The 27,408-nt window shown below is 47.3% G+C and overlaps 1 protein-coding gene across 1 annotated transcript; it reads left to right on the top strand.

Moving 5' to 3' along the window:
• The first annotated feature begins 336 nt into the window (after nt 1–336).
• On the top strand, nt 337–25,919 carry LOC119018610 (WT1 interacting protein). Its single transcript, XM_037096414.1, has 8 exons — nt 337–2,443; nt 8,301–8,402; nt 17,045–17,112; nt 18,305–18,367; nt 18,600–18,730; nt 19,251–19,302; nt 20,336–20,404; nt 22,131–25,919. Exons 1-8 carry the CDS (start codon nt 943–945, stop codon nt 22,281–22,283), a joined length of 2,139 nt encoding a protein of 712 aa, XP_036952309.1. The 5' UTR covers nt 337–942; the 3' UTR covers nt 22,284–25,919.
• The last annotated feature ends 1,489 nt before the right edge of the window (nt 25,920–27,408 follow it).

Below are 27,408 nucleotides of genomic sequence, written 5' to 3' on the forward strand. Positions count from 1 at the left end.
ACCTGCACAGAGCATTTATCTATGCAGCCAGATAAAAGGTTAAGAGTCTTATTCCTATGTAATCATGCATGTGATGCTCCTACAGATACACTTTATTTTATATCATCAGAGAAATAAGCTGCATAAACTTGAGTTTAAGCAGCTTCATCCTCCATATTTTTTCTTCTTCCCCTAATTCACTGCAGTTTTATTCCTGATGTGTTAAAAAAAAAAAAGGAGTCGGACCAGGTGAGGCGTGCTTTTTGTGTGGTATTTGCAGTCTGCCTTTGGATGAATGCAGACGTCCCCTTCTCTCCAAACTATTCTCTTTTCAGAGCCGGCAGCCCCTTGCTGAGTTGGTCGCAATCATTGTTTCTCTGCAGCATTAACCACATTCCAGAGAGGCGCAGCGCATCCCCGTCTTCATCCCCGCATTCCTTTTACGCAAACGAGTCCCCCGCGCAAAACGGCGTTTTACTCGGGTTTTCGTGCGCCTGGCGAGCTCGGACCCTCACGGGAAGGTTATTCGAGGCGTGCGGGAATATCCAGGCGACTTTTCTCTCTTCCACGACGGCCGTGAGCGAAAACTAGAGGAAAAACCAACAAGGGGAAATTCCTCCGCGCAGCGCGCCATTGACTGTAAAGACCTTTCAACTTAACAAAAACTGAAGTTGACAAACGTATCCCCTGTCGGCTGAAACTGTGAGAAAGAGTTTTGTGTTTTTCTTTTTTTTTTTTTTTCTAGGGAGAAGGGCGCAAAAAGAAGAAGAAGAAGAAGCAGAAGGAGAGAGACGATGCGGCACACGGCGGAGCTTCATGCGTGTGTCGGAGGTTTTGTGTGAACGAGGCTCAGCCGCCGCGTTTTGTTTTGATTTCCATGTGAAACGCAATTAAGCGCTCCGCGGTGCTCGCTTAGTTCGGCGGAGCTCACTCTGAACTTGTTTCTCGCCCCGGGAGCACAACATGGAGCACTATCAGGAGGATCTGGGACTCCGGGCCAGCAAACTGATGGAGGATCTTTCCCTGTACGACGCCTATAAGGACGGGATGTACAACGCGCGGAGAGACTTGGTGATTAACCCCGATTTGGACTTTTCGGCTCCGGCGGTGGCGGAGCATAAAAGTAAGCCGATGAATGGCACCTCTGTGCTCCACCAGCAGCACCACACTGTGGAGAATTTCACGTCGGGGAATAAAGTGTACACGGCGGCTCCGGTGCGCCCCGTCAACTGCACCCGGACCGTCCCTGTGGATTTCTGCGCCCCTCAGAGAGACGCGGTTTATAACGAGGAGGGCTGCTGCACCAAATCCGAGGTGGCTCTGCCGTGCTACACGGGCGCCTCCGAGAGGCACCGGAGGTACTCTCTGGAGGTGCAGGGCCACAGGTACAGCACCGGCTCCACCTTCGACGGCGTGCCCCTCAACAAGCCGGTGGCTCTGCCCGGCAACAGGTGCAACAGCGTCTGCATCACCAGCAGCCACGACGGGCGGTACAACGCCACCAGCCCCCGGTCCAGCCTCGCGTCCTCCCTGTCCTCCCAGGAGCAGAGCAAGCATGCCAGCCCGAGGTCGAGCATCAGCAGCCCGCGCACCAGCCTAGTGGTGCCGGGCCAGGACAGGTACACCAGCCCCAGGTCTAGTTTAGTTCACTGTGAGGGCAACAGTGTCCTCAGTCCCAGATCCAGCTATGCAAGCACCGCCAGCGACACGAGCAAGCACTCCAGTCCCCGGGCCAGCCTGAACAGCTGCGACTGCTGCAGCAAGCCGAGCAGCAACCGCACCAGCGGCATCAGCATGGGCTACGACCAGAGGCACACCAGCCCCAGGTCGAGCACGGCGAGCCAGTACTCCTTCACCACCAGCCCCAGGTCCAGCTACTCCGACTCGCGGTACGGGCCCGTGGTCAACCACGATCTGGAGGGGGCGATCCTGCACGCAGCGCCGCTGGCGAGCCCCCGGTCCAGCATCTGCAGCCAGGACGGGAGCGCAAGACCGGGGACCGCCGCGAACTGCGTGGTCAGCCCGCGCTCCAGCATCTCCAGCCACAGCTCCAGAAGTTCCCGCAGCTCCAGGGGGTCTATGAGCACCTACCCGGAGCTGCAGCTGCCCTCGCCCAGGTCCTCCATGCTGGGCAGCAGCTTACACGAAGACACGCTGCTGCAGGAGTTTGGAGACTCCAACGGGATCCAGAACCGCCTCCACCTGCAGGGACTGTCGGCGGTGCCAGAGCCCCAGCAGCAGTCGGCCCAGAGCGGGGGCACCGCGGAGCTGACCGCGGGGTCGCCCTCGTCGTTCAGCTACGGGATCTCCACAAAAGCTGCGTCCTCGGGCCAGAGGTTCAAACTGCCCTACCAGGTGACCCCCAGCCGAGAGAGCGGGCCGAGCCAGGCGGAGAGGCGGCTGGAGGCGCTCACCCTGGAGCTGGAGAAGGAGTTAGAGATGCACATGAAGAAGGAATACTTTGGTAGGTAGAGCGCACAACAGGTCTGATTTCTAGTGAACATTGTGGGTTGCAAGTAGACACGATCAGGAAGAAAAATCAGCCCATGGAAGCTCATTTTGCCCATCACCACATTATCAATACCGTCTGGTTCTGTGGCCAGTGTGCACCTGGGAGAACACCAACATTCCCACAATGCTCCTGGCTTCCTGGTTGTCATGCAACATACACCTTCTCCTCCGGCCCTCACAGGTGTCTGTGTAGATGTCTGAAATGTTGCTTCCAATTTTTTGACCATATTCTGCTAAAAAACTCTTAATTCTCCATGGCAACGTTTGAACAAACGAGCAGCGGTACTACACAGAAATGTCATGAGTAACAGGGATTCAAAGACAGTGGCCTCTGCTGCTGTTTTCTCCGTGCGGGGAGGGGTTATTTCTAGCTTTGTCATCTCTTCAAGGTCTATTTGCCACCCGCTTATGCCACATTACCACTAACAGGTCCTTCTGTGGCAGATAAGAGTGGCTTTGCAGGGCAATACTAATTTCTGTCTTGGCAGAGCTAACGTTTGCACAGCGCTGCACCTCGCTGAATGGGCCCTTCTGTTCTGCCACAGCAGACAGCCTTCGGTCATTCAGGACAGCGCGGTCTGGATTTGTTGCAAGAAAAAAAAAAAAAAAGCTAGTTATGGTTCTGGAGGAAGGAGTAGTTATTGTGGTTGGTGGGGTTGTTTTTTGCTGCTGAGGAAGTGGCTGTCTACCTCTGAATTAGCAGCCAGACAAATGGCTGCAGCCGGAGAACAGTGGCTTGTTTTATAGCCAGCGCACTTGCTCAGAGTGAGGCCGAGACAGCTGTTGATTTGTTCCAGAGGAGCAGGTGAGAGGAGGAGGAGGAGGAGGAATGAGGAAGGACGGCGAGGCTGGGAGAGATAATAGAGAGAGAGAGAGAGAGAGGAGGGAGGAATCAGATGGAGATGGAGGGAGAGAGAAAACGCAGTCAGACACTCAACAGAGACAGCTCTGTTTCCGTAGCGACAGTGTAGAAATTGATCGCCAGGTTTTTGTTTTTTTTTTAGGGGGGGTTTTTGGGAGGCCCGGCGCTGCCTGCCAGTGTCCCACACGGCCCGGATCGGCTCAGCTCGGCCCGGTCCGGCTCTGCCTTGTGTGGCCTCTGTTTGTTGTGGTGGCGGAGGAGCTGTGAATCAACAGCTGGCCCGATACAAGCCTGCAATTGAGGCAGCAGAGGGGAGGCCCACCCCACCCCTTACCCCTTACCCCTCCTCTCCTCTCGCCTACACCACCACCACCACCACCACCACCACCACCCCGCCCTGACTCCCCCGCGAAGCCCTTCATTAACCAGCCAGTGGGGAGTCGGGCAACACCAGACACTTGGCACACGATCTTGGCTGGCGGGCCAGACATAGTTGGTGGGGGTCAAGTCTGATCACCTGCCCAGAATTATAATGGCAGTAGTCATGACACACACACACACACACACACACACACACACAGGCACACATGCTGACTTATGGAGAGCAGCCCACTGACACATTTGCGCTTTGTGCACACTTGTACATGCACAAATTGCAGCCGACATGAGATGGGATGTGTAATTATTCTCCAGCCTCGCTTTAAGTTTTAAGCCCTCCGTGTCCTCTGATGTGTCAAACACTCCCAGACGCCTCACGGGTGACGACGTCTCTCCTCCTGCAAAGCGACGCGGCGTTTCCAGCCTGTGATGTCTCTCTCGGAGGGGCTGCGATTAGTTTTTTTTTTTTTCTTTTTATTGGAAAGATAAACGAACCTGCTCCGTGCGCGGTAACTGAATCACTCCCGTAAGACGTGAACGGGTTCGTAAGCGTTCGGCAGCAGCTAGAAATATGCAGTCCACCCCTCAACCTGTTTTACATTTCATTTGTTTGATCGATGCTCCTCGTGTAGCCGGCTTATATCTGGAGACTGTCTTTTTTTTCTTTTTTTGATATTGTGCCGTGAGAAGTCAAAGTCGCACACTGAGCGGTTGGTTAAAGTTTGATGACTCCGGTTGTGGAGAACCTTCTTACGACTCGCAGTACGTCCTGTGTTGTTTTTCAGTGACGGGGAGGTTATGAAGTCGAGTGAGTTTCTGAGAAGGAATCATGATGAATGATGGATTCAAGTCAGGTGACGGGTCGATATTACATCTGAAAACCAGATTCTCTGATGTGAATGCTCGATCTGCCACATTCTCAAGTATATTTCTCTCATCCTCCGTGTTTTTACTTCATCATCAGTCTCATCAGCTTGAGTCTCAGAAGCATCAGTAAGCCAGCGCTGAGCAGTGCGAGAAGAAAAACATTGCGGCTCGACAACAGTGTGTGTCTCAGAGGTTCAGGGATGTCTGCGCATCGAGCGGCGCCGTCTTTATTTTTAACCCCAGTGAATGCACAACATCCTGTCCTTGCCACATGGACATGTTATGAAATGGGCGCATGAGAGAATCGGCATCCTGTTTTTTATAAAAACGAGCAGCTTCAGTTATTTCCCCCTGCTGTCCTGTAAAATACCCACATCCTCACTTTATAAGACACTTCCCATGCTGACAAATGAAGTCTTGACAGTGTTTCCAGCTCATTCTTCATAGTTTTTTTTTTTTTAAGAAACTGCAGTATAGCTGCAACCAGAGGGAATGAAGTAATGAAGGTAAATCGATGTGGCTTTATAAATAAATAATCTTTTTTTTTTTTTCTCTACCCCAGTTTAGCTGGCGGGTAGTGAGTCAAAGCTCAGAGAGCCGTGTCAGTAACTGCACGGCTGTGGATTCATTCTGTGGGAAAGAAATGGAAAAAATAAGACATTAAGGAGGGAGGATTTCTTTAGACATAGCTGCCTGAATCTCCTCATTATGAAACTACATGATCACGCATAAGAATAGAGCGCACACACACACACACACTTATCTCACACCTGACATCCGACGGATGCGCAGGTGAGTCCTGAAAATATAGGATGTTTAGTTACTTTAGGACGAATGATGACAACTCCACCCAGTAACATTCACAATCTGTGGGGTGTTAACTGCAGAGAGAGAAGCTTGTCCGTTGTTGTCATCGCCGAAAAAAGGAAGTGTGTTGTTGTGATGCAGTTACAGGAGGAAGAGTCATGGTGCGACTCTTTCACATTGAGATGAGGTGAAAGAGGTTGTGACAGTCGCCGAAAGTAAAAGATGGATACAGTCGCACTAGATTAAAACAAGATCAGTCAAAAAAAACCAAACAAATCCTAAATTCAGCATTTTCTGTGGTCATGATATACAGATCATTTTAATATATAAAGGTAAGCTGTTTAATCTGCTGAAGTGGAGAGGAAAACTCAAATCAGGAACCTTGAAGAAAGAAGGTTTAATTAACATTTAGTAAATGCTATCCGACCCCAATGAAGCGCGTATAATTAACTAGGAGTAAATGTTCAGCGTGTGCACGGTTTCTTCATTTAAAAAAAACAAAAAAAAACAGCAAAAGGGCATTTTAATCTACAGTCGTGGTCTCTTGAGTTGATAAAAAAAATGATGGAGGAACGTTTCCTGCATGGCGTACGTGTGAATGATATTTAGTTTAATCCGTAGCGTTGGACGCAAAAAGTTGACATGCACATACATCCAGCCGTGCCTCTTCTGCTTCTTCTTCTTCTTCTTCATCAGTGTTGCATCTGCTGGACTGCTTTTAGGTTATTATTAGTTCATCATCAGGAGTCAGTGAGTGTGAAAGAGGCTTGAACATCTGTTTTAAAACGAGAAGCTGCCAGGAGTCGGATCCGAGCATCTCGCGGGCCCTGCAGTGACGATGAATGAATCATGCGGGTTTATCAGGATGACATTTACACTTTTACTTTGGAGAAAATAGTCTGAGATCATTTTAAGTTTACTCGTTTGTGTTCTTATCGCCCATTTTTTGCTCTCTTATCGTTTGCTGAGTGCCTGAGTGAAGTCACGGGTGCCGGTCGCGCCAGGAAACGCCAATATTTGACTTTGATTCCGATGAATTAATTTGTGCAAACACTTCATGGTTTTAAAGGGAAGACATGTAACCGCCGGGTGGTTTTTCTCGTACCCTTGTCCTTTATCTGTTCCTCACAATGTCACTGCAGCACCGGAGCGGGTTAGGACGGGGATATTATTGCTTCAGATCGCCCGGGAATTCCACTATTACGTCACAGAGAGCGTGTCCCTGCTCTGAGTCCATCCTGAAGTTGTATTTCAAAGATATGGAATAATTTATCTGTGGGGGAAGAGGAGGAGAAGGAGGAGGAGGAGGAGGAGGAGGAGGAGGAGGAGGTGGTGTTTTAGTGGCGGTGGTGGTGAGCAGCTCCCAGTCCGGATCTTGTGTCCTGTCGGCACTGTGACCCTGGACTCACCCCACCCAGGCTTTGACCCTGCACTCCCCGAGGAATGTGACCCTGCTGGAGGTCGTCCTGCGCGTGAGAGTTAAGAGATCGTTAGTCTGCCGCCGCTGCTGCATCCAGATCAGTTTTATGCCGCTGTTTCCCCTCCGTCTCCTCACTTCATCATCGTCTCTGGTGCAGGTGGATTCAGGCTGAAGTAGCAGCGCTTGTGTACCTGTGGTGCGCCGGGTCATGGAGATGGAGATGGAGCTAATAGTTATTTTCTCAATTAATCGATAAGCCGTTTGGTCTATAAAATGTCAGAAAATGGTGAAAAATATCTGTAACTGTTTCCAAAAGCCTGAGATGAATGTTTACTGTCAAAGAGGAGTAAAAAAAATGAACAGTAAATATTCTCATTGAAGCGACGAAACCAATCGATCAGTCGTCAGAGTAGCAGGAGATTTAATTTGATGGTTAAAAACTAACGGATCGATAGTTGCATCTCTTTCTAAGCTCCCACGTGTAAATCTACGAGTTTTCCACGATATTAAAGACAGAGGAGAAACTTGTAGACACGCTCTCTCACTCCTGTCCTGTGTGGTTCACGGTAGGCGACTTGTTGAACGTGGCGACACTTGCGGACAACACGCTGCTCGTTTGAATCCACAAAATCAAAACTGTTACGGCTAACGGCTGCTATTAAGAACAGAAAGGTCGTGTCATCAGTGTTGTTGCAGAGAAAATAGCTGTTTGTTCACGTTAAATTCACGTTCAGAGTCTTTAAAGGCCATGAAAATGTATTTTCTCGAGGTACCGCACCGTCCTCGTGTTTTATTCTATAGTTAGACAAAGATAAACTCCCAGCAATGAGTTAATTCAGCGGCGATAGTGTCCTTCGTGCCCTGCGTCTGCAGGAAAAAGCAGAGGGTTGCTGGTGGTGAACACATTGTGTCTGGCCTTCCTGACAATCCCCTCATCACTCCACTGCCTTTCCTGCCAGAGTGTTTTTACATAATCGTCAAAAAGTAGTAGTAGTCGTGCCTTCAGACAGTATGATGTAATGCCTGGTGTTGTGTGGAAATCATTTTTAAGAGATATTACTGTGATTGCAGGAAGTTAAACTGCAGCGCTCTTCGCACGTCTTTCACCATTAGAGCAGAAGAAGTGTGCGTTGAGTAATTGCCGGTTAATGTTTAACACGGTTTGATTTTTCGGAGCTTGACATGTTTTGACATCTCCGAGTTTCAGTTTGACGTTTGTCTTCAAAAGCGGCAGAAGGAGGCAGAACTTTTTCTTTCTTTCTTTCTTTTTTTTTTTTTGATAAGCTTCTCAGCTCCGACAAAAGCGTCAGAATATCCAGCGATTGTTTGATTCTGATGCTGCACGCTGGTATGAGCGAGGCTCCTTCAGTGAGTCGCTCGTTAGCATAGCGTTGGTCTTTAGGATGATGTGTTTCATAAATGATTCCAGGGATTCTCTTCTTCCACGTCGACTAACTGGCCACATGTCTTTAACAGGTATCTGTGTCAAATGTGGGAAAGGTGTGTACGGAGCCAGCCAAGCCTGCCAGGCCATGGGGAACCTGTATCACACGAACTGCTTCACCTGCTGCTCCTGTGGTAAGTCAAACGTGTCAATGTCGATGTGGCGTGTTGAGCATCGCGGCTGATCTGGTGCCAACCTGAAGCGAAGTCCGCTGGTCGTCTTGTGCGAAGACATTTCGTCCGACATTTCTCTGTTCTGACCTTTTAAACAAACGGGAAGTAATGACCGTCCTGTGTGTGTGATTGTTCTTGACTTTTCTGCAGGTCTGAAACGTCAGAAGCTGCATTTGATTTGGTACATTCAGCTTCCCCTGTGGTCCGCTCTCCATATCTGGAGAAATGCTGTAGAAACGTACCTGTTCAGACTACAGTCGTAGCTTCAGTCATCTATTTATAGCCAGCCAATTAAATCAAATTTGCAGTTCCTCTTCTTCTCTTCACCGTCGCCAGTCTCTCTTCTGGAAATGTTCGTATTTTGTTGCATTAAATCAGCAGCGAAAAGTGGATTCACTGACAGTTATTCCCAGTGGACGCTGGAGATAAGTGAATTGTATAAATCTGTGCATCATGTCCGTGCCTGTCTGTAAGGCGTATGAATATCGTTGCCAGTTGTAGTCATCGTGTGCTAATGGCTTTAAACACATTAATTGCCTGTGTGAGTGGTGGTGCGCCACGACAGCTGCTGCAGCCGCTGATAAGCCGGCAGGATCATCGGGACAAACTACAATAACCAGCCTCACACATCATCCTCGCCTCACATCTCCGTGCAACATCCTGCAACACTGCCTCACATTTTGAAAACCTCGGGTCTGCAGGGAAGCTGTGCTCGCAGTTGCTGCTATGAGCAGGTCGTGTTTTTTTTACAAAAGGGGCGAGGACATAGTTGGATTTAAGAAGTATCTGTGAGTCGACACAGCTGAGTCCGTCTCATCAAGGCTTCTTTTGTGGCAATTTGTCTGATTCCAGCCCCAAGAAAATGATGCCGCCGTTCTTTATCTCTCCAACAAAGCTCTGATTGGTCGATTGTTTCTCCAGCTGGGGGATAAATAGCCGTCAGTGAGCGGCACCACCACACATATGGCGGTGATAGGAGGTCTGGAGGCTTTGAGTTTGTTTGCCGCTCTTCAGATGATCTGATGTGTTCGTGCCTTTGTTGCTTCCCACGACCCAGATGCTGACGCAGCATCAGAAAACTTAGAAAACAGTGGGAAAATGATGGCTAATGCTTCGGTTTGCGTCCAGCTGCCTCCCACCTTCACCATCTGAACATCAAATGTGTTTTATTTCATACCACCTTGTTCTAAGCTTCAGCCTCGCCGCCGTCTCTGCTGAAAAATTATCATTAGTGTCACCAGCTTGCTTTCAGAGGTGGTGTAACGGTCGAGGATCAAAACATCGGCTGCTTAAAAAAGATCCTCCGGGCCCGAAGGCTCAGTTCTTTCTGCGGCAACAAAGAAATGAAATCCCGACATTATTTGGCCTTTAAGACTGTAATTAAATCTGTTCTTGCGCTCACAGTATAGATAGTGTGTGTGCGCTGAACGTCCCTGTCACTCGACTCCGGCCCTCCTCTCCTGTTTCCCGGGGAAACAAGAGGAAGATGTCGGGAGAAAAGCTTTTTAGGCAGGTCGCTCCCATTCATATGTGTAGCATACATGGACACTGATCCTCCACCCGGACCCCACCCCCCCTCCGGCTCTGGAAGAAACTGCCTATAATTTACATGTAACCAAAGCCAAATTCTTTCCGATTTATTGTGTGTGTGAAGAAAAGAGGGGCCAGATGCTGAGGTAGCGGGGTAGCCTCTGACCCGGTTCAGGTCTGAGTGCTGTTTTTAGGGTTTGTTTACACTCCAAAAATAAAGATTATTTGTAACAGATTATTTCCTGGAGGAGGATGAGGGTGATTGCTTCTTGAAAATAACTATGTGGGACTTTATTGCTGTTGGATGAAAAGCACACGCAGCTCCTGAGAGAACGATTGTGTCCTTTTTTATCGGCGGAATCGTGTCCAGGATTAGCTAACAAGCCGCTTTCTGCGCTCGGCGCGGGTCGTCGTTGATGGCTTCACAGGCCGCCTCGCCTCTCGAGATGGTTTATTGGTAACATAAACTCGGTGATGTATCATTTGACCTCGTGTGAATGGGAATGTTTTCTTTCGGCTGGTGTTTTGAAGGCCTCTGAGAAGTTTAGTTTCAAAGTGGCTGCGCTTGTCATAACACAAATCCGGTGATTTATCAGGAGCCGCGTTCCGATGTTCCTGTTTGTTTTTCGGTCCCCCCCTTTTTTTTTTTTATGCTTGAGTCGGGTCCTCCTGAAGTCTGGAGCTCCAGAGTGAGGCCGGGTTTGCTGAGACATTGCTCGCTGGTAGCCTTGGGCTTTGTTTAACCATGCATAATTGAGCCCTCCTCTTGGCTTACTCCCATGGTTGCACCCTTTTTTCATGAAATGGCCAAGAATGCAAACTACCCCCCTCCACTTCAGCCGGCCTTCCCTGGAGGACCTCAATCAGACAGTCACAAAGTGTACCAGACCTGCTTATCAGAGGGGGCAGGACTGGCATGGGCTCACATGCACGTAGACGTGCACGCGTACGTGTGCAGACACATGCGCACGAGTGGAAATGGTTTCAGGTTGCCGAGGTCAAAGCTATTTGGATTTCCTCTTTTTTAAGAGTTGCATTAAATGTCACTTTCTCTCTTTCGTACATCTGCTGAGGCGCGTTTTTCACGCAACATGTTGAAGAGCAGCGCTCCGTCCTCTCACAGCTTCTATTCAACAAAGTATCTGTGTCCCTCTGCTGCTTTAACGGCAGCTGCTGACGCTCCTCGGGTTCGTTTTTCCCACAGAAATGCACTTTCAACCGGAGTGAATTCGTATTTCCGTGCGACTCAAAGTCGGAACATGGCTGGAAAATAAGCACGTCCTCTCTGGATGAAATAATGAAAAAGCAAAATAAACATGCTGCTTCAGGCTGGATGAACAGACTGTCAACCGCAAGGCTGATGACTCATTTCTGTGTTACAGTAATCCAAACGGCCTCTGAGAGCACTGGCAGCGGTAAGAGAGCTCAGGGGCTCGAATTCCTCAAATCCTTCACTGCCACCAGTTGCATGTGCCAGGCAGCGGAGATCGGAAAGATAAGAAACCCGTAGCTCTTTTGTGTTTTGTTCCCGGAGGTGCCGAGCGCGCAGGCTGCACGCACGCTAAGTATAGCAGCGTTACTTGAGATGAGAGTAACGTAATCCTCCTTTAAAGCACATTCAGTTTCATCTCTAACATCCAAACATCCGTATAGAAACGTACCGCTCTATATATAGCTGTGAAATCCAGGAGCTTGTTAAGTGCTAACAAGTGTTCTCATTAGCAGGAGGTCACGGAGCTGAATGCTAACAAGCCTGTAGCATTATTGTACATTTGCCACCCTTGGTTTAACCTTCCCTGGTGTGTCTGGACTGGCAGCCGTACAGCCGAGTTCCTCCTCTTCTTTAAAATAATAACAGGCTGCTGTGAGCCGCAGCTAGAAAAACGTGTCACAATATTTTCCCCTCGATCAGCCGCAGCTCGGTATTAACGTCGCCGTTGATTCATTTATTTAGCTTTTTCTTCGTTGGCGTGAAAAGTTGCCCGCGTGCGAGTCTCTCAGCAGCTCATTAGCCTCAATATTAGTTTGTTCTTTAGCGATTGCCGCTCTGTTTTATCCGCCGCTCGACCAAAAGTCGGCCCGTCGTCCTCTCGGAACGCGACGCGGACGGGTTTAATGGTGTTTTGGAGAGCTCAGGGAGTAGTTTTGTCCAATTTTGAAGCACATAAAAAGTACTTTGGCAGAGATTTCACATGAAATCTCCAAAGCACTTCGGCTACAAGATGAGAAAATAACAGTGCATTACAGGCTGGAGGATATCATTAACATTGTTTTTCCAGTTGAGCTGCAGAGGGAGAGCTGTCTCTCGTCCTCCTCCTCGACAGTTTCGCCTTTTTGTTTCTGCACAGTCGAGGACATGTTTAACTCCGCAGTTGTCACCACATTTCCACCAGCCGTTCCCTCTACAGCTGCACTTCAAATCCAGAGGCTGAGCAAACTATGTGGCTGCAAATTTTAACAGTCCTGTGCAGATCCATCGCTCCTCTGTCCGCCATGAGCTCACTTCAGGGCCACTTAGCAATATCAAACAGGCAATCTCAATCTCGTCTGAAATAAGTTTGCATGGGAATCACACCAGAGCACACACGCGTAATCAGAGCATGACATGAGACCGGGCAGGAATATGTGTGTTTTGGTTTCAGCGTTCGGCTCGAGAGGCACGGCAGAAATAAACGCTGATGTGTCACCGATTGCTGCATCATTCACAGAGGATGACACGCTCGCTGCTGCCTGCCTGTATCCCAAAAATACTTGAGACTGCAGGCCTGCACAGGTTCGTCGAGGCATCGTGTTGTGAGCAAATCACCAAATTTATCTGTCCTCCTCAGTTTGGCCAGCGCTCTGGTTTCTCTGCCAGAGACAGCGAGCAGAAAAGACTGAGTGATGCATCCCACCAGCGAGAGCAAGAGCTGCACCTCCTAGTCGACTGGTTTATTGTCAGTGACAGCATGACAAAGCTGCGGTATAAATACTCCGGTGATAAAGTATAAATAACAGAAGACGTCCTGTTGTGTTTGCTTGTTAGTGTGGACATTACAAAAAAAGAAACTTGTTGGAACACGGTCCTCCACTCCGCTCTCGGTCCTGAGAGGCGATGAAACAGGATGTTTGACGTGCGATTCGCTCTTTCATCGTGAACGCCGGCAGGTCTGGTTCTGTTACTGTTGCACTCAGAAGTCATTACTCACTCTGATTAATCAACAGGATTGCACGGCCAGAAAATCACAGATGTGGTTGTTTTGCTGCCAGCGCCTACTGTAAACCGCTGAACCAAAGAGGTGATACACGAGGATGTGTGTTCAAGAGCTCTGCGATAAAAAATGAAGCCATTATTTTGTGTTATCTAGTTTATTATTCAAGTAACTTTATGTTTCCTTTATCTCCAAATGTGGCCGACTCTGTAGATCATGGCATATATTACTTTCGGTTCATTTCGTCCCAAGTCCTGGCAGTGAAGAAGAGGACCAAATATTTTCACGTCAACAAGAGCAATCCTGAGAATGATTAAACGAGGACGAGCGAAGAGGAAGAGTTCTCACATGTCGTCTCACACCGACAGGCATCTGACCAGGAGGAAGATGACGAGGAACACTTCCACGAGGAATGTGACCTGATATGACTCACTTTCTTTACGCTGGTCTCGGTAGATAAGTGTTTAAAATGTTTGATAGGATTTTTTTTTTTTTTTTTTTCCCCCACTGCAGCATACGGGTCCTGCTGTCATAATGGCAGCCTTGTTCGACACACCCCCGCGGTTGAACCTTATCTAAAGGTTGTCATTCCAACAGTTCATTACATTTTCAGACATCAGACTGGCGTGTCTCAGACTGCCACAGAGAGGAGGTTTGCTTTCTTTGGCTGCAGCGGTCTCTGTTTTTAAAGCTTTGACTTTATTTGCCTGGAGTTGAACGTCACAGATGGATCTTTATCTCTGACTGCACAGAGAGAACTCCTGTCATTTCTGCCGACTGGCAGCACAGTTCTTACTCTGTTTTTGAGTAAAAAAACAAACAGTTTGACTTTGTTTTTGTCTTGGGCTGCGCCAAACCCGGGACCCAGCGATGGTGATCCTGCTGAAATGTTGAGGGTTACTGGTTCTGCACATGAGAAGACGGGCCCTGCGAAAAAAATAGCTAAACACTCACAAAGGGAAAGGTAGCAGCTACGAGCTAGCTTCAGTTTGTACCGTTAAAGTCCAGGTTAGTGTCAGAGTCACTTGAAAATTTCGCTCTCTTGGAGGTGATTGTTGTGTGAAGAAACCACAAGGGGTGTAACGATACATTGACCCAGATCCAAGAGCATCAGCGCCAAGTAAAAAGATGGATCCTTAAGATACATCTTCCTGTTGCACGTCTGTGTCACCGTTTCCGTCCATGTGCAACTGATATTTCCACTGAAGAGTTCATGATGACATAATCATGACAGATGATATAACCTCATATCGATGGCAGGCCGCTGTGTCGAATCAAAATCGTATCCTGGCAGACTTTGTGATGGCGGCAAATATCGTATCGTTGTCCAAAGAGTCAATGGAATATCAAAATATGGAAAAACTTGCAATTTACTCCTCTAATAGCCGACAGGATATTGAATCCAACTTGCATCGGGTACAGAAGATCATCGTCAACAGATACATCAATAAAGTCTGATCTGTGCTTTAAAAAAGACGAAACTCGAGAAGTGGAACAACCTTCTTCAACACCAATAAAGATTTCACTCCAGGATGTCAGCTGCTGGTGTTAAAAAAAAGGGTTATTGCAGGAGCTGAAGAGCGACCTGTAACTTCATCTCAGTATATGAGATCCGAGGCTCTCGGCCACCTCACAGCCCCCTCTGCATTGATGTTTTTATGGTCGGATCACCTGTAAAACCCTGAAACAAGTTCCAGTTCCTGATTGTGTGAACAGCCTCGACACAGGATAGAAATTTAGCCGATTAAAATAAAATAATTTAAAACCCCTCGCCTTGGTGACACGTGGGTCCTCTTTCACCAGGCCAGCGCTCATTTCCATGGCAACACCATCATTCAAAATTGAGTGCATTAGCAAAATGAGCTCTATTACCTTTTTTTAAAAAAAAAAAAAACACAAGCAACCAGCCTGACGGAGCTCACAGAGGTCAGGGCTCTCAGAGACAACCGTAAGAACGAGCGTCTGCAGCGAGGGGAGGAAATCAGTCGTCGTTACGTCGTCTTTCGTCAGTTATCAAGTGTTGTTTGGTGGGAAAAAAGGCCCAGTCTGTAGGCTTTTTTGGCTGTATTTAAGTTGACGTACTATGTCCAAGTGTTTTTCAAACCACGTATGATTAAAGAAACGTTGGGTTGAGGCTCAAACTCATGTTCGCTCGGTTTATATTTGGGTCTCACACTGCACAGCGAAGGTAGCAGATAGCAGCTTGTAAACAGAGCCGCCGGTTCTATCGGTCGCGGCGCTGCGAGGAGGTTCAGGCTCTCTGTCTGGTGACAAAAGGGCCAGAGGAGAGAGAGGAGAGAGAGGAGAGAGAGGGAGGCAGGCATGGAGCCCTCCCCCTCCCTTCTCTCGGTGAGGGGAGTGGGCAGAGAGCGGGTGTTGGAGAGGTGTGGGGGGTTGAATGGGACCAGCTAGTGACCTCAGGCAGAAAGAATGTCCCCGTTTGCTCAGTCGGCCCGCTCCCCTAGCAGCGCTCCACACAGTCATCAGCTCTGGGGCCTTTGTGTTCACCTTCCAGACCCCAAACTCCAGAGCAGAGGCCACAGACGAGCACACAGCAACACCTCGCAGCCCCTGCTGCTGCACTGTTCACTATAATCTCACTGTTCCTGCGAGTCCGGCCCTCTGCAAAGTCTCCGCTTTTTGTTTTTTTGTTGAAAAGACAGTGTCTCTGAAGAGTCGCTTCACACGGCGTGCATCCCTCGATTCCTGCCTTTCTCTCTTTGCTCCACGCCACCAAAATGCTAATTGCTCCTCAGTCTCAAAGTCTTAAAAGTCTCACCTATTGTGTGGACGGCATTCCTCGGCCGCTCCAGCCATTTATGTGGGTGTTAATGTATTGCCATCTCCCGGCATTGTGACACCGTGTTTGTGTGTGAAATACAGCGATTGCATAAATTTCAGTGTTTAAAAAGAGAGGGAGGGAGGTGGAGGGGGGGGGGGGTGTTTCAGGTTTCCCATGCTGGGACACCCATAAAATCAATGGTGGCTCGGGACGACAATTAAATCTGACTAATCCAGCAGATTTATGAGATCCGTGTGCTTCGTCTGCCAGGCTGGGGTGAAGTCATCGCGCTGCCAGAGAGACACCGCTGCTGTTAAGTGAATTTGAATGGGTCGAGCTGTGAGGGGTGCATGGCAGGGGGCTGCAGAAGCCAGCCCGCAGCAGAATTTTCTTTTTAGATTGGATTCAGACTTGGATTCTGATGAATGAAGACTCACCCAGAGGAATTTCAACGCTCGAGAGCTGGAAGCTCAGTATGCTGAACCTGGGCCGGCTGTGGTGCAACACCCCTGTTTCCTGTGGACGTGTTTGAAGGTGTAGATCTGCCCACAACTTTTGACTGATTTCACATCTTATAGTCGAGAGCGATGACGAAAGACGGCAAAAAGTCGGGATCCTGCAGCCGAGAAAATCTTCGGAGTTTTTATCCGATAACGATGATCTTTGGATCGAATTCTCCAGTTTTAATCAGCTGATTTGTTTTAGCGTCGGTGTGTCGAAGTTAGGGACATCCTCCCCTCCAGGCTGCTATTGTTGGTGTGTCTGTGAAGGCTGCACAATGGCAGCGAGGGGAAGAGGAGAGGGGTTTTTTGTGAGGGGGGGGGGGAGGTTTGGAGGTTTGGAGGTTTGGAAAGCAGCCTGCTGTATTGATTTTGTACGAGTTGTGAATGGCTTCCTCTCAGGATCAATGGTCGAAACAATTAAAAACGGAGGCGCAGGCAGGATGTCGCTTAGGTTCAACCAGCCATCTGCTCCGACACTGACCTGCTGTTGTGGTTGTGGAGTAGCGAGAGGCCGACAGTGTGAACTGTGGAAAACAACCTCAAACCAAACGTGCATGAAACTTTTGGCCTGAAGGATTTTTCTCTCTTTCTTCGCAGGACGGAGGCTGCGAGGGAAAGCGTTCTACAACGTCAACGGGAAGGTCTACTGCGAGGAGGACTTCCTGGTAAGTCACCTGTGATGTTCCTGATTGATTTTTTTTGTTTGTTTTTGAGTGGCGCCGTGTCATCGGCCCTCACGGCGGGTGGAGCAGAGGGCGAGCGATTAGGATCTCGGGCTCACATTCTGAAACCCTCCAGAGGAAACAGACATCGCAGCTACAATTAGGAGTTTAGCGCCGCCCCTCCAATTCACACTAATTTCCCCCAAATTTCCCCAAGGAGCTCAATTACCCCCCCCCGAGCTGCTCCGCGGCACTTACAATTAAAGAGAGGGAAGAGGACAGCTGTAGCTCTCAGGCTCCCGCTCCATCTGCTTCAGGTTAGCAGGACCTGCTCTGCTGATGCCTTCATGTCCTGAGTTTAACTCGACATGATTTCAAAACACGGAGGAAGAAGCTTAGGAAAGGTTCCCCTAATGTACCGTATCTGCTGACAGCACTTCCTGTTTATCCTCAGCTTCCCCTTTTAGAGTTGCATTGTTGGGAAATACTGAAATTCCTGTTTCTGTCTTTACAATCACTGCCCCTCGGTGATAAACTGATTCTGGAGGTCAGATGACGGGATGAGACTAATCTTCCTCCGTCGCCTTCGTACGACTCAGACCCGACTAGTCTGTCCCCGTCACCCCGGGGATGTCTTAGGGGTGACGGAGGGGGGAGGTGGCAGATGGTAGGTCTAGAGGGGAGATGTCAGGGCAAAAGGGTGGGGGAGGGGGTCGGCCTGCCAATCACCACCTCCCACCTCCACCTGGTAGCTGTGTCTCCTCTACCAGCCCCCTCGTGTCATCGGGTCACGACCCTGAGTGGGCTGAGAGCTGCAGATGGTCACCTTCATTATCTGCCTGTGCTCGGGGTTTTTAAGGGAACAGGAGCCATCGATGGAGGCACCTCACATCCAGCTGGTCCGAGATGTTGACTAGATAGCAAACACACGGCAGCAACCTTCTCCTCAAGGAAAATAAAGATTAAACTCACAATCGGTCAGACGTCACAGGTCGCCTCCGCCTGACGAACGTGTCAGCTGAGAGACAAACTGAGAGACTCCTGAAACGAACTCTTCTCATGTTGACTGAAAGAGCGCAGCAGCACCACCTATAGATGAGCTGAGGACCCGAGCACGTTCGTGCATCAGCGTAAAATCCTCCAAGATTTCACCGCCGAGGATAAATAAAAACTCTGTGTCTCGTCTCACCCGCAGTACTCTGGTTTCCAGCAGACGGCCGAGAAGTGCTTCGTGTGCGGTCACCTCATCATGGAGATGGTAAGAGCGAACGCACAAGTTTTATCAAACATCCTCTCGTCTATGTTGAGGACGATGTGCACACAGGATGCATCGATATTACAAGTTAGAATTTGTTCATTTTCATTTTTAATCTGCACTTACAGAAACATCCCCACTAGTATAATAGCTCATGAACTCTGTGGCCTCGCTCCAAAGACTTACTGTTATCTTGTCTGTGTGTGTGTGTGTGTTTGTTTGTGTGGGCGTCCAGATCCTCCAGGCGCTCGGCAAGTCCTACCATCCCGGCTGTTTCCGCTGCGTGGTGTGTAAAGAAGGTCTGGACGGAGTGCCTTTCACCGTGGACGTTGAGAACAACATCTACTGTGTCAAAGACTACCACACGTAAGGATGACATCGATCTTTCTTCAGACTTGTTTCGGGGGTTCGGAACATGGAAACAGGGCCTTTTTTCACGCTGCGTATTCTTAGCCGTTACACCAAGAGCTGACCCTGGGTTCACCTGAGCTCATGGCTTTATGATTCATGCCGCACTTCTACTACTCGTCTGCAGGAACGTATGAGTAATGTTTCACACAGAAGCCTTGTGTTAAGTGGAAGTTAAGTAAGATTGTTCTTCGCTGTGGGCTAAGTGCCGTGTAAAAAAAGCCCTTCTTTTGTCACTAAAATGTACTCGCTCTACTCCTGCTGCTGCTGTTGTCATTTCTTTTTACCCGTCTTGACCTGGTCTGATCTGGAAAATGTGCACGATGTGTGTGTGTGTGTGTGTGTGTGTGTGTGTGTGTGTGTGTGTGTGTGTGTGTGTTTGTGTGGAAGAACAACTGATTTCCACTTCAAAGAGAAGAGGAGAGGAGAGGACGTTTTTCCAGTCTGTAATTTTTGTTGTTGTCGCTTTTCATGACAGGGTTTTCGCTCCCAAGTGTGCCTCCTGCAACCAGCCCATCCTCCCGGCCCAGGTGAGGATCATACCTGACAACAGCAGAGACGCATGCTGGCTAACGACGTGCAGAGAATAGCAGGAAACTGAAGAACACATTTGCAGACTAGATGACGGAGATTCAAAGCCTCACATTACTTTTCTTTCAAAGTGAATATTAAGCTTTTTAAGATTCAGCCTTTCATGTGAGATAAATGAGCCTCAGGCAATGATCATCTCGGTTTCTATTAATATGCCACGTAGCAGAGGAAGTGCTGAAATCTTTCCACTTTTCACCCACCAACATACGGCTGTTTTTTTCTCTGATGTAAATGTGTATAATCTGTATTAAGTCAGACGACTCTGCAGTAGACACGTGTGTTTATCAGCTGTGATGAAATCACAACACCTGAGTCACGCTGATGTTCACCCCCTGTCAGGTGCGATGCTCTTTCTGGCAGAGTCGAACATCATTCAGTCAGAGCTGAGTGTGAAAGACAGACTGAAGTGAATTATATTTTATAGAGTGGCGTCCGTGTTACAGTCGGAGCCTTTTCTTGCTCTTGCTCCTCTCAACAGAGATTAGAAAGAAGCGAGATGTAACACTTCATCGCTGCTTTCATCATCAGCTCAGCAAAAAAAAAAACTAATTCAGAATTGTATTAACACTTTTTTAAAAACAATCTTCTTGATGTAGTCTGACGAAGTGTACGATCGGCTGCTTTCTACTGATGAACGTGATGCACAAAAGAAAAAAACAAACAAACTTCTCTCCTGCAAAGGGAAATTAAGTCATTTCTTATTTTATTGGGATCATCTACGTTTAAAAAAACCTGCGTATACGTGCTAATTCTGGTGGAATCACAAGATAAAACTTGAAAATAAAGAATCAAAATCCTTTCTACTTCTCTCCCTTTTATGAATCCCATCTTGAAGACTTGATGTCTGAACTACTGCTGCTGCCAAAACATCTTAAACTTAAAAACAAACCTGTGATCTGCAGGGATCAAACCTGCGACCATCGCTTTAATGAGACGCTACAGGAAAGTCTCACTGTGTGTTTGTCCCACCAGGGCTCTGAGGAAACCATCCGGGTAGTGTCCATGGACAAGGACTACCATGTGGAGTGTTACCACTGTGAGGTGAGTCCCGTGCACTGTCCACACACACACACACACACAGAGTGAGTCAGAACGGTCTGCGACGCGTCCGATTTGACTCGAATCAGTTTAGCTTCGCTCCGTACGATTCAGCTTCTCAGGCCGTAGTGAAAGCGACACTTTAACGCGCACGTCGGATCGCGCGCCGACGCATCCACTCCAGACCCGCAGACACAATGAACCTGCAGAATCGTGGGACGAGACCAGACTGTATTGTAGTGGCGAGAGTGAATCACCGCTGCAGTCTGTTGTGGAATGAATGAGACACACACACACACAGAAAACACACTCAGAAAACACACACAGACGGATACCAACCCAAGGTTACCGCTCAACATTGTGACTCATTCACGAAGCACATTCCAGCGCCGAGCTCTGAACTCAGCTGGGGACGTGTTTTGCTCGATGCAGCCTTGTGAAATCGCAGTCGTCCTGTCACTCCGCTCCGTCGGATGTTTGGAGTTTCATGCCATTTTTTTGCTCCGCGTCGTGAATACTGAACCGAGAGACAGATGTGCTCATGGGCAGGAAGAGCACAGATTGATAGACCACTTCATAGAAATGTATCAGATCGTTAAGCAGCGGGTAATCATTCAGCCAGAGGGAGTCGAGGGAGGGAGGCGGGTGGTTGTGGACAGAGGAAGGTCCAGAGTCCAGAGGCTGAATCACCCCAGAAATGGTAAATTCATGACATATTGGAAAAACTGTCACGTTTTTCAGATTTCTCTGACACATGCCATGCCCGAGGTTGTTTTTCTCTCCCGACTTAACGAGACAACAATGCTGAGCAGGAGACACTCTGACTGCAAACTCATTTATAATACATGACTTTCTTTGCAGCTGCTTATTCAGGTCTGAATCAGGACAGCAGTCAGTTTATGTAATCCCTCCAAGCATGTTCAGGGTCTGCATCACAGAATCACCTCCGCAGCTTCAAGGTTCAGTGTGTTCATTCATAAGAAAGTGGAATTTTGCTGCGTCAACCAACACAGACATTTATTAGAGAAACTCTACGCAGTTTCACTCCGTATCACCCCGGCTGAGCAGTCGTCACCACGAGGGTCAAGTACAGCATCTCATGACTGAGGTCAGAGTGTTACTGCGTCAGTCCTCAGCGAGTCCTCAGTCCTTTACAGTCAGCCTGACGAATTTCTGTTTTCTTAATAATAAAACTCACTGTAACTGACTACAGTGTTTAGCAGACTCAAACTTAAAGGAATAGTTAAATGTTTTTGCCACAGCGACAGAAGATCGAGAGCACTCACAAAGATTGGAGACATCTAGTCTGATCTGGTCTAAATAGTTTCCACACTCCTCAACACTTAGCATGTTTAATTTTAGCTATGGTTACAGCGGTATTTCAGTTTCAAGGTATTCCATGGCATAAACATTTACGGTTATCATACAGTAAGTTGCTCCGTATAAGCATTATTAGAACATAATATTTTGTGAAAGAATAATAAGGGTTTGTTCAACCAAACAAACCATCCGTACCTGAAAATAATGCAAGTTGGAAATTAAATTTTTTGGGAACCAGGCTAACCGTTTCCCACTGTTTCCAGTCTTTATGCTAAGCTAAGCTGTACCTTCAAATTCTAACCGATAGAGACAGAGAGTCGTACCGCTCTTCTCTGCAAATATAACCATTTTCCTATTCCTTTGGTCAGATTTTGGGTTCACTGATTGATCGTTTTCGTCACTCTCTCAGGACTGTGGTCTGCAGCTGAATGACGAAGAGGGCCACCGATGTTACCCACTGGAAGGCCACCTGCTCTGCCACGGCTGCCACATCCACCGGCTCCAGTCGCAGGTCCCTGCCCACATGCCCCCCAGCTACCCCCTCCATGTCACGGAGCTGTGAGGGGGAGGAGGGCAGGCAGCAACTGAGCCCTGCCTCCCAGGTGATCCAAGACACCAGCAGTGGGACAAAACAAAAGGCCTGCGCCCCCTCCAGCAGTCCCAGGGAAGCCTCTGAGCTGCCGCCCCCCGTCCTCAGCTGGACGGCCGGGCCGTGGACTAACACACACCGTGCAGCTCCCACCACAAGCCCTGTGGTCACATGACAGGGCTGGGGGGGGAAAAAAAAAAAAAGGGTCCCCCTCCTCCTCCATCTGTGGTCCTTTCCTCCCCCCCTTCCCCTGGGGTGCCGAAACCCTGAAAGCCAACACGCCGGCTCACCCAGAGGCCCCCGATGACGTCACACCTCCTGACCCCGGCACATTCATCAAAGAGAGGGTTTTTTTTTTAATTTTTTTATTTTTTTAGGAAGAGAACGCAAAACTGTCTCTCTCCACGCTTTCCCTCTCTTCCTTTCCATGTTTTTTTTCCATTCCCGTGCTCTGACTGAAGCGGTTTACCGCAGTGGACGTCTGGAGAGCGCTGCTGATGTCAGGGAAGGCCAGGGAACGAGCCCCCACTACATGCTAGTGCTGGCTGGACCGGACAGACCCCGGGGTGGGCATGCTGTGCCTTCAGAGCAGGCTCTCTCCCTGCAGCTTCTAACACTGAAATGGAGCCCTGCTAAAGGCTATGCAAAGGACACCCAGCATCACGACACAGGGCTGGGAGTAGAAACCGTTAACTCATCGCTCCTTTACCCGGCACCGCCCCGAAATAACAGATGCACCCGTAGCACCACAAGCCCAGAGGACCGACTGACATTCCACTTAGAAGTCTTTAGACGAGACCTCGAGAGATTCACAAGCAGTGTCTTAATTAATGATTATTTTATGACAGGAAAAAAGAAAATTTTAGATGCACATAGATTGTCTTTTTTATATATGAATATATATTTTGCAGATGTTTTCCACATAAGATCATAGATGTAGAATCTGTCTCTCTTTTTTTTTTGCTTTTTTTTGTTGTTTTTTTTGTTGCTGCGCTCGCGATAGATTCAGAAGTGAAAAAAAAAGGCTTCTGAAGATTTTGGGTCTGTTGTATCATTTCTCCTCCAGGACTCAGAACCTCTCTCACGTCTGTCGGCGGGTCACAGATCCACGCAGGCTTTGTAGGAGCGGACCTGACCCGAACAGCATATGCATTCACTTGTTCAGTTCCACTTTGAGTACCAGATCATTTGAGCCCAAATCACCATTTTGGCAACAAATGTGCTCCTCTTAGTAGACGGCTACATTTGTTACATTCCCCTTTCTTTGGTTGAAACTCAAGCAGGGTATTAAAACAGCTTCTTAAACATGTGACCTTCATGTTCTGCATCTATAGACTGTTCGGACCTTCTGGAAACGGTGCTACTATTTTGCCAAGTGATCACACTGAGCTGGAAGATTACGATTTTAAACTTAATCTTCAAATCCGAGAGCTTATCTAGGAGATGGTCTTTAATACTCAGATTAAAGCTCTTTGCTGGAACGCTAAAAGACACTCAGCAGTCAGCATAGAAAATGCAAACTGTTGTCAAAGTTGTCCCCCCTGAGATAAAGTCCCAGAATACATATCTGTGGTTTAAACTGCATGTCGTTTACTTTTAGAAACAGAGGAGCTCTTGAAGATTTGGCTGAGCGTTAGTATGTGAAACATGAGCCGGTAGTTGTGCGACAAACAGACAACGTGTTGTGTGGGCCAGACGTCTGACTAAAAGCATCATTAATGGATCATTTCCTTATTTATATTTATGTTATTATTTATAACTTTCCATGCTGAAAACAGAACCCTCAAGCATTTGCTGATGAAACGCAGTTTTTCTGTGGCATCTGTCCCGTCTGGTACTCAAAGAGGAATCACACAGTTGAATATGTGTTTTTTGCACCAGGTCTGTTCAGGACGCTGTTTCCTGGTGTGTTTTCCAGACACTGTTTTTTTTTTTTGTTTTTTTTTGTTTTTTTGTCATGTGAGCACTGAGAACTCAGTGCGTTAACTACGAGGAACCTCCACTTTGTCCGCATGCCTTAAGACAGAACAGGTGTGTGTGTCTGTGTGTGTGTGTGTGTGTGTCTTGCAGTCTGCTGCTGCTGTGTTTGTGGAGGACGGTCCCTGAGGAACCCGGAGCTGCTGGTCCCACCCGGGTTTTTCTTTCTTTTCTTTTTTTTCATTTTTTTTTCAGGGGCGCTCCTCTCACGTTTCCCTCGCTGGTTGTGTGTGTCTGTGTGGGGCAGACGCTTGCATGTGTGCGTTGTGTGAATGTGTACGTATGCAAAAAAAAAAAAATCAACATCTGAGCTTCGGTGGTGCCTCAGTAGATCCTCCTCCTGTCAGATATATTTAAGGGAACAACTGTTTTTGAGGAAAAGTGCACATGTACGCAGATCAACCCCAACTACATGTGCTTATTTCAGATATAAGCAAATTGTGTAAATGTGTGAGAGTGTGTGTGCGTGTGTGTGAGTGCGTGCCGGTGGCAGGGCCACGGCACCTCACTGTGTTTGCAGGGCAGCGCAGCACAATGACCTCTGCCCTCTCCGATGATTTTATGACGACCGCGTTCGTTCGCCACATTTTTTCTCCCAGATGTTTGTGTCTCAGCTCCTGGTGTCGGCTGTCTGGTACCATATCGGTGGAGCGAACGCTTACGTTCCAGTAGCTGATATATATTTATATATAATCGTCTGACTGTAGCAAACTCCACCCGTCTGGTATTCAAACAAGAATGAAACAAGCGCCAGTTGCTGCACACAAACACTGGCCCAGCTCTTATTCATTACTGTATTACCGTACGCGCAGGTCTGAATAAATACTACTGAATGTGTGAAAGACAGACTGAAGGCAGGGGTCACCGCAGGCAGACAAGTGCTTCTCTAATGTAACCTGATGTGATGAGATTTCATTTCGAATGTAATAATGATAAGTGTTTGTTCTCCTCCCCTGGTTGGATATTTTGTAAAAAGGACTGCATGTGTGAGACATTCCCCGTGTTGTTTGATTAACCTCAGCTTTTTTTGTACAGGGGTTCAGGTCCAGTCATGTGTGCCATACTTGAAGAATGAGGCATTTTATTTTTTATTTTATTTTATTTTAATTTTTTGGAAACTTTGTCTGCACAGAAAACAACAAGAACAAGAAAACAACTTAACAAGATCAGAGTGTATCCCCCCTGTTTTTTTTTTTTTTGTTTTTTTAAAAAAAAAGATGTCTTAATTCACCTGTTTTTAAAAAGTACTACTTCAGTTTCTATTGCATAGCACACAGATAGTTACCCTGTACATAAAGAGGCTAGTTTTTTATTTTATTTTTCTGTCAAAAATCACTTGGAAAGAAGAGAGAAGACTTCCTCCTTCTCCTGTTACTGGTAGTTCCAGCGAAGCACATCTCGACACCTGTCACACATCTTTTTGTATCGCTAAGTGTTTTGATTACCTAGATGGTTCATACAAAAAAAAAAAAAACAACAACAAAAAAAAGGAAACTAGATCTATTTATCTAAACATGAAAAAAAGTCTAAAGTTATTTAATGTATTAAAAAAAATCGGGACGTATCATTTAACTGTAGATGACATAATCTGCTTTTTCAATAAAGTGGTTTTGTAGCTAACTGCAACAAAAACGTCTGATTTATTCTTTTCTTTTTATTTCACTGGTGGCAAAAATCACATCACTGCTGCCATGAAACTGCCCCACATACATACTGAAACACAAACGTATTTTAGTTTGTCAGAAAATATAAAACAGGATTTTTATTCCAGAATTTGCACTTTGCAAGACATTAGCAACTTGCAGGCTGCAATTGTTTGAATTATGAATGTCCTCAATATTACAGATGATGTTTTTTACGATCATAATGATAAACTGAACTGTGTTTTAACAGTCTCTGAGGACAGAATGCAGTAAAATTACAGCTGTTTAATTCATAGCAGCGTAAACAAATGTCACAGCTTTGCAGTAGTTCAAACAATATGGCAGCGTGTGCAGTTTTGCAGCAGAAGCGCTCTGGACATTTGTTCTCTGAGGCTCTCGTGCAGCGTCTTCACTTCTGTCTCGACGCAGTTTTCTTTCAACTCTTCCACCTTCACGTCCACGGGGCTGAGATGTGAAGCTGAAAGCAAGCAGCCAGTTAACTTAGATGAACCTTTTATATGTTGGGTTTTTTTTTTTTTTTACGCTGTTGTTTTCGTGAGAGAGCGAAAACAGACAAGATGCGACGTGTTAACTCGTGAGTCACCGAGGTGCCGAGGCTGAGTTTGCACTTTTGTCTCGATGTTTCCCTCCTCTGCTGTAAGTGCAGCTCTAAACTTAAACTCTTCCATTCATGATTGTTTTCATTACCAAATAACGCTGTTAAACATAATTTTGGCTAATTCTCATCCTCGAGAGATTGTTAGCAGCGGTCTTTTTCTCAGAACTGTTATAAAAAAGCAATAAGAAGTGTGCAATTTATGTTTGAAGAGTAAGACTGATCTTATTAACTGAATATAAAACTCACAGTTTGACTTCACACTCTACTAAATCATATTCATACAGTCATCTACAGTAATGCTGTAATGTTCGGAGCATTTATTAAACCGTAATTTAAACCACTGAGATGACACCAAACGTATCACAACATTTAAATGATAGAAAGATAATTGCATTCTGTGGGATTGTTTCTCTCCACTTCTGCTATTCATTTGGAATGAAACTTGTTCCCAGATACGGACATGTGGAGACGATTCGTTTATTTGATTATTCAACCTCCAACTTCCTGTTAAAGAGGCGCTGTATGGTTTTAGAGAAGAAATTCGGACTCACACAATATCGATAAGTAATAATACAAACTCAGAAATATTTATCCATCAGTAATTTTTCATTTCTGAATAAAAGAGGACAGTAAAGTCTCCAGAACTCTGTTTGAAGTGTGAGAGGTGGCAGGGTCCGCCACACATGAACGAAGCAAGACAGTTTGATGTTGCGTTGCCCTTTAACGGGAAAACAAATGTCTTTCCGAAACTACGTAATGCACCTTTAACAGTGAAATGAACAACAACTTTATAAGCTTTATAAGTTCCTTCTCTCTCTCTAATCGCTCCGAAGCTCTTCATGTCTCCTGCTGACACATT

Source organism: Acanthopagrus latus, chromosome 4, assembly GCF_904848185.1.
Source record: "Acanthopagrus latus isolate v.2019 chromosome 4, fAcaLat1.1, whole genome shotgun sequence".
NCBI lineage: Eukaryota > Metazoa > Chordata > Actinopteri > Spariformes > Sparidae > Acanthopagrus > Acanthopagrus latus.